This window comes from Eubalaena glacialis, chromosome 5 (assembly GCF_028564815.1).
Source record: "Eubalaena glacialis isolate mEubGla1 chromosome 5, mEubGla1.1.hap2.+ XY, whole genome shotgun sequence".
Lineage (NCBI taxonomy): Eukaryota > Metazoa > Chordata > Mammalia > Artiodactyla > Balaenidae > Eubalaena > Eubalaena glacialis.
This window is the reverse complement of record NC_083720.1, coordinates 112,226,662-112,234,190: the sequence shown is the minus strand read 5'-3', so window position 1 is coordinate 112,234,190 and position 7,529 is coordinate 112,226,662. Positions and strand designations below refer to the sequence as shown.

The following is a 7,529-nucleotide window of genomic DNA, read 5'->3' as shown; positions in this document are numbered from 1 at the left end:
TCGGCCCCGCCCCCTCGAGGGCGATAAAAGGCCACAGAAAAGGCACAGCTGAGTGCACCGCGCGCGGCCCTGCTCCCCGGCACCGCCTCCAGGTGCGCTTCCCGGCCTGGGGCTCGCAGGGCGGGTCCCACTGGTTCCGTGGCTAGCCGCCGCCAGCTCCTCAGTCGCCAGTGCGGTGCGGCCAAGCCGATCGCCTGGCTTCTCCCCCTCCCTTTTTTCTCTCACTGCCTCCTGCGCAGACGGCGTGCCCCGTGGCACTGGGCGGCTGGCCTGCGGGTGAGCAGCGGCGCAGCGCCCCTGTCCGGCCAGCTCACCTTGCCCGGCCCGGCTGTGCCCGAGTGGCGACGGTCCCCCCAAGACACCCTTTTCCCTGCAGGATGAAGAACCCAATGCTGGAGGCGGTGTCACTAGTGCTGGAGAAGCTGCTCCTTATCTCCAACTTCAAGCTCTTCAGTTCAGGCGCCCCGGGCGAAGACAAGGCAAGGAACACTTTCTATGAGATCAACTCTTTTCTCCGCGGCGACGTTCTGGAGGTGCCTCGGACCCACCTGACACACTATGGCATCTACCTGGGCGACAACCGTGTCGCCCATATGATGCCCGACATCCTGTTGGCCCTGACTGACGACAAGGAGCTCACGCAGAAGGTGGTCTCCAACAAGCGTCTCATCCTGGGCGTCATTGGCAGGGTGGCCAGCATCCGCGTGGACACAGTGGAGGACTTCGCCTACGGAGCCGACATCCTGGTCAATCACCTGGATAGGTCCCTCAAGAAGAAGGCGCTGCTCAACGAAGAGGTGGCGCGGAGGGCGGAGAAGCTGCTGGGCATGACTCCCTACAGCCTACTCTGGAACAACTGCGAGCACTTCGTCACCTACTGCAGGTTCGGCACCGCGATTAGCCCCCAGGCCGACAAGGTACCACGTGTGACTCCCCGGTGGGCTCGGTGGGGACGCCCCCTCCCATCCCTAACCTTTCCTATCCCCTGGGAGCAGGGATTGAGTTCTAGATTTAGTAACGAACCCTCTGGTGTTCGTCAGGGAAGCCAAAAAACTAAATAAACGGCGATGTGCCTTGCAGGATATCTCGAAATGCACGGTGAAAGAGTGTGGCAATGCAGTACCGCTGCCAGCGATGCCAGAGAGCTGCCCAGTTATTGCTGCAGAAGTCATCAGGGTGTCCATTCAGCGTAGTTGAAATGACAATGGGCAGGTGACTGGGAGGGTCACAGAAAATCTGTCGCCGTGTGCTTGCAACTTTACCCAAGAATTGCAGTTGGAAGGAAGGTGTCCAGAGTTTATATTTAATCCGTAACACTGTATAGTACAAATTGTTGTGCCTTTAAAACAAGGAAGCATGCTGTTTTCCCCATCTATAAGCTGCAGAGAGTGAATTTCCTTTGCTTAAGATAAACTGCCAAAATTTCCGTTAAGAAGACCTCCCTGGTAGATCCCTTACTCCTGTGGCTGAGCTTCAGAGAAGTCTTTTCCTTGGTATTCTGCATTCCTTCTGCGTTGGCTTTAATTCCCATCTAGACTTCCCCATTGTTAAGCATCCTTTACACACTAGCCCCACAGGTGGGTTAGATTGTTTCTGGGTTCCCCAGAGATCAAAACAATTGGTTTTCAAGAAGAGCCATTAAATGTTGGAAAGTAATTTTATGGGTACTATAAAAAGGGGGGAAAAACTGTTAGAATTTAAGATGATTAAATTAGCTACAAACCCAAAGGAAAACAATGGATTTTTATTGCCTTTTGAAACCTCTTAACTTGTAAAAATCAAATTTTAAGCCTGCAACTTCATTTGCAATTGAAAGTCTTCTATGCAGTTGCTGAAGAGGTATTGTTAGTGTGCACCCTTCACAATGAAAACCTGGGCAATCACGTAATAAGCTTCAGATTATACTCTTCATGTTTAGATATTTGGGTACCAAAAGAATCTAAGTCCATATAACCAATTTTTTATTGCTCCACATCTTAATTTTTTGACCCATATGTGAAAATCTTTCTCTCCTGTCGCAGAGCATGAACATATAGTGCTTGTATACATCTGTGTATAAAACTCCTTACAGATTGTTTATAAAGCCACAACAGTCTCAATCTAGGGATTCTTTTCTAAGCAAAATAAAAATACAGTTAGAGCACTGTGCAGTGATTCAAGAATCACAGCTTCAGTCCATGCCTGTTTAGAAATGAACTTCACCACATTTACAAACACTGGCTCCAAAAGTGTTCAAAAGGAAACACGTCAGATTTACTTAGGACCCAAGCAAATCATTTCTCTAAGGAAAAACAGTATTTCCCTTCCATAATTAGGAGTTACCCTTTCATGGAACACATATAGCACTGTATTATACATTTCTCCAAAAAATCAAAAAACAAAAAAGACAGTACAAGTGCTTTTTTAAGGTAGTAAAATATTTAATCAGCATAAATAACTAGTTGGAGTAGTTTTTCCTCTTTGGAAACTCTGTAAGATTTTACAGACGTAGAGAAGTGCTTTAATTGCTGTTGCTGCATAGCACCTCTTGTGAAACTTGAGTTTTTGTCTTCACTTTGAATGGTCTAACAAACAATTTGACCACAGAGTAGATTTCCCGGGGGAAAAAAAAATCCCCATTCCAAATTTTCCAATTCTAAGGACTGTTTTTTTTTTTTTTTTGATTTATTTTATTTATTTATTTATTTATGGCTGTGTTGGGTCTTCGTTTCTGTGCGAGGGCTTTCTCTAGTTGCGGCAAGTGGGGGCCGCTCTTCATCGCGGTGCGTGGGCCTCTCACTATCGCGGCCTCTCTTGTTGCGGAGCACAGGCTCCAGACGTGCAGGCCCAGTAATTGTGGCTCACGGGCCTAGTTGCTCCGCGGCATGTGGGATCTTCCCAGACCAGGGCTCGAACCCGTATGCCCTGCATTGGCAGGCAGATTCTCAACCACTGCGCCACCAGGGAAGCCCTAAGGACTGTTTTTGAACATGCCCTGAGAGAAGTAGGTCATTAGTACTGAAGGAGGACTGGTTTCTATTTTTTGGAAACATAAGAAATGACAATTCTGGGACTGATTGTTGAGTTCTCCATATATACAACTATTATCAGCATAACATGAGAGTTGCAAAGTTGTCTGTCACTTAAATTTGTGTTTATAAAAGCTCTCAAGAGCACTTACTCTCAGGAAAACACTGCAACTAATGTGAAAGTGAACTGGAAGAGAATCTTTTTTTTTTTTTCTTTGTAGTGATGCTCTTCTTTACAAGTTTAGAAATCATAAAATTAAACTATTTTATATTACTGTTAACAATTTCAGTATTTCATAAACTATAAAGCCCTTTAATTAGTAACTGTTACTATTCCTTATGCTTTTTTTTCTTTGCTGATATTGCTTTGCATTGCCAAAATGAATACACATACCCCTTTTAATTTCCGGGGATTCAGTGCTCAAAAGTTCCCCTGTAGGCTTCTTAACAACTAGAACCTAGAGGACATTTCCTACTGTGGAGCAACACCAGCGGTACCTCCTGGACTGATGGCCAAATGAACAAGAACAGGACATTAGCAACAAGATGCTCCTTGTGCAAGTCTTCTTTTGGGGGAAAGAGAGTCCACAATGATTCTATGTTGGCCTTAGTTAAAAATTATTGGAAAAAGATAAAAGAAGCATGACTGTATCAAGACAACATTCTTATTTACCTAAATGTATATCTCCCCATTATTTGCCAAGCAGCTTTTCTCATTGTCCTGAAAACTTCATTCAGTTTGATCCTCATCACTTTAAGATTGTGTATTTGTTACTCAATGTCTTGTTAGTTTAGTAAAAAGAGACAAATCGTATGTTTGACATATAAAAAGAATGACATCTGGATAACCAACAGGAAATTTCATATTTGTTGAGATACTGTATAAAAGTACAGACAGAGACAGCCTTGCAGTGAAGGTAGTGTGTTAAAATATATTGGACTTGTGCATTCATTCCATTAAGAATTTGGAAACCTAGCTCTCCAGTACTAAATACGCCACGGTAGGAGACCCTAAAAGCATATACAATGACACGTCTAGAAAAGGAGCTTAAAACCAGTATGAGTAGGAAACTCTTAGCAAAATGGAGCAATTAATTGCTAAATTCTGCCCCAACAGTGATGAAGTAGAGATAATTGTCAACAGATCTAGCAGTGATAATAATCGTTGTAATACCTTACATTTATACAGCATGCAGACGAATACAAAGTACTCTTGCAAAAAAATCTCATCTGATCCTCACAACAACCTCAGTATTCCCATGGAGGAGAAGAGGGTAGTCTGGACATGCTAAATGATTAAAAGGTGATCCAGAACTCAGACATAGGCCATTACTTCTAAGAAAAATTTGTTTTCTAAGGAAAAAAAATTATACATCTTAGAAAAATGCATTCTTCGGGGGGTAAGAATCCTGTTTAATTTATCTTTATTTCTAGCAGTCAATTTTGTGTCACATAATTGATTATGAATTTAATGTATTTTGGCAGGGAATGGGATATGACAACAAAATTAGACTTTCTATGCCTTTAGATTTTGAGACTTATCAGAATGTTATAATCAAAAGTATCACCAAATTTTAGAACGGTGAGTTGTAGGAATTGAATTCACCAATAATGATAGGCTAAATTCTATTTGTTTGAGATTAGAGATCCGTTTGCTCATTTTACTTTAGAATATGTTATTGTTATTGAGAGGCAGTTTAATGTTGTCTTTAACCTTTAATCCTGAATAACTTTTATGTGGTTACATTCTCTGTAGTTTTCTATAAATGTTGTGTATGTACAAAGGCAACTGTCAGTATTAACCTAGTTGCCTAAAGTATCATTTCAGCTACTATGGGATGTAGAATCAAGAAACTGAACTATTAACATCTTAAATTCTTTCCAAGGTCGTGAGAGAAATTCTAATTCTTCTGGTAGATAGAAAATAGCTGGGAAAGTTGTGCTCTACTATTTGGTATATGTGATTCTTCCTAGGTTTAGCCACCTTTTCTAATATTCTTAAATTTTATTTTCCAGTTTTGTGAGAATGTGAAGATAATTATTCGTGATCAGAGAAGTGTTCTTGCTTCGGCAGTCTTGGGATTGGCATCTATAGTCTGTCTGGGTTTGGCATCATATACTGCCCTTCCTGCAATTTTTATTCCATTCTGCTTATGGATGGCTGGCTAACTTCATACCCTCGTTTCAGTGTGTGTATTCTGTGTGTAGATATGTTTATATTTATAGAGCACAAATCAGTATAAGCATCGTTGAGAAAAATGTGACCTGTAATACTGCGTGCTGGATAAAAATGTGATTAAGAATCACACAAAGTGCTTACCGTGTAAGCCCAAGAACAATGGCTTTCTGAATCTTCCCAGGCAGTTCCATTTCAAAGCACTGCGAATCTTGGAAACATGACAGCTTGTGCTAGAATTCTCCATTACAAGAAAATCAGCCCCTAAGATGATGGCCGCAGGAGATTATTTGTGTTATTTTTTGTCTCCTGTAATCATTGTTCTTCTCTGTTAAGCCTGAATTAGAAGATTGGAAAATTTACTGAACGAGACCACTAACTTTATTGTAAATTTATACTGTTTCATTGAAAAATTATATTAAACTAAAAAAATTTCCCTTATTCAAAACATGTTTGATGATCGGCCAAAAAAAAAAAATCACAATTTTTTCATGTATTATATATAATTTCCAATAGGTCAAGAATAACTTCATTACTTGAAACAATATTGGCAAAGGTAAGGTTTAATGATAAAGTAACTGACGAGAACTATAGAAATCTGTGTTTTCCTGCAGAAATAGCTACTAATGCTATAGTTTGATTTGATTTGGCTTTACTTAGTAGGAAACCTGGCATTCATTTTTTTTTCCTTTTATTTGTCACTGTAGTTACTGTAAACCACTCTGAGAGGAAAATGAACATAGGATTGAAGTAATTCGGGTACCTGGAGTGCATGTGTGCCAGTTAAATACACAGATATCCACATACACTCAGACTGATGAGAGACAAATTAAGTTAGTTCTTGATTGCTTTATTGTCATACCAGTGTAGTTAGTATAGAGCATTGGTGGAGGTGAACGTAAAAGCATGTTCAATCCATTTTCTTATGCCCTTGCGTCTGTGGTGTAACTTGCATGTATGTCGTCATTGGATAGTTTAATTTTAAAGCACTTACTAATGCACTGTATAATTTTTAAAAGCCCTGAGATTTGTTTCATTTGTTCCATTTCATTGCTAAGTCAGTATAGTTTACATCCTTAAAAGAATGATGCTTCAGCAATATATAAAACCCAAACAAGTAGGATCAAAGGAAATAACTGTTAGAAATCATTTTTAAGTGTCTTAGTACCACCAGGCATGTAAATTGATTACACAGAGGCTGTTTTAATATCAGAGTTGAGATGTAGCAGTGTTAAAGCAAGCATGCAAGTACTTTTACAAAATTACCAAATTCTAAAAAGTAAGCTACAAGCTAGACTTGCATTTCAAGTATTAAAATTGCTTTATAAACTATCAAGAATCACAAAATAATGAGTCACATAATGAGTGGTATGAGGAGGGTGGGGTTAGTCACTCAAATCAAAACAAATTTAAGAGCAGCTTTTAGTACATCGCCACTAATTTACCTACAACAAATTCAGAGTTTAATAATAATTAAACTTTGTTTAATTATTTAAATGTTTTGAATAATTAAAGCATGAAATGACAAACACCACAGAATAAAGTGTTCTATGGGCCTATTCCAACCACTTAAAGTTATCTTAAGTGTGTATACATAAAAACAACCACTATGAGAACTCCATTGTATTAGTGGTTTTTCACTTACTGTATATTATTCATGTAGCAATTGTTTAAATAAATTCATTTAAAAAATATGGTGTCCTCATAAATAATTAACATCTTCTTCTGCAGACTTTGGTATTGCAGGTAGCAAAAACCACTGTGTGACGTTAAATCTGTTCAAAGATCATAATCCCTCATTAAAAGCCAAGGGAAGTACTTAAGGTTGGAATTAACATAATTAGTCTTGACTCATATCCTTAAAGCAAGATTCAATTCACCATTCATGTGCTCGTTATGTGCCAGACTCTGACCTATTACAATTTCATGCTCTAGAATTATTATTATTTGTTAACTACCTGTATTAGAGTATACACAGTGCTATGGGAAAACAGGGGTAGAAGAAATGAAATCTTCCTGAAGGGTCAGAGAAATCTGTGTGAAGGAGGAAGTGCCAGCATCAGGCAGAGAAATAGTAAGAGGGGGTCTCATCATACTGACGTGTTCCACTACTTGTGGGAAGAGGGAACCAGAAGGAAGATTTATATTCCCTAGAATTTGTTGAACTACTAGGAGAAAAGGAGAGTTTTCGTTTTGTTGTGCTCAGTTTGATTAGTTGCTTAACAAGGTAGAAAGAGAAGCATATATCCTTGATTGTGGTTATGGAAGAAAGCCTGAGCCATTAATGTCTCTAGTGAATTCCTCTGGGCTTCATTAGTTAAGATTCATCCTTATGGTCCTGCACA

At 39.8% G+C, this 7,529-nt stretch overlaps 1 protein-coding gene across 1 annotated transcript; it reads left to right on the top strand.

Moving 5' to 3' along the window:
* The first annotated feature begins 255 nt into the window (after nucleotides 1-255).
* On the top strand, nucleotides 256-5,177 carry LRAT (lecithin retinol acyltransferase). The gene is made up of 2 exons (XM_061191584.1): nucleotides 256-917; nucleotides 5,025-5,177. The coding sequence occupies exons 1-2, from the start codon at nucleotides 378-380 to the stop codon at nucleotides 5,175-5,177; spliced, it is 693 nt and encodes a 230-aa protein (XP_061047567.1). The 5' UTR covers nucleotides 256-377.
* The last annotated feature ends 2,352 nt before the right edge of the window (nucleotides 5,178-7,529 follow it).

What these genes read in the sequence shown, in the direction of transcription:
- LRAT (XM_061191584.1), top strand. Translation starts at nt 378, where the DNA reads ATGAAGAACCCAATGCTGGAGGCGGTGTCACTAGTGCTGGAGAAGCTG. An exon ending in TTAGCCCCCAGGCCGACAAG is followed by an intron (nt 918 to 5,024) that starts GTACCACGTGTG and finishes TTTATTTTCCAG; the next exon opens with TTTTGTGAGAATGTGAAGAT.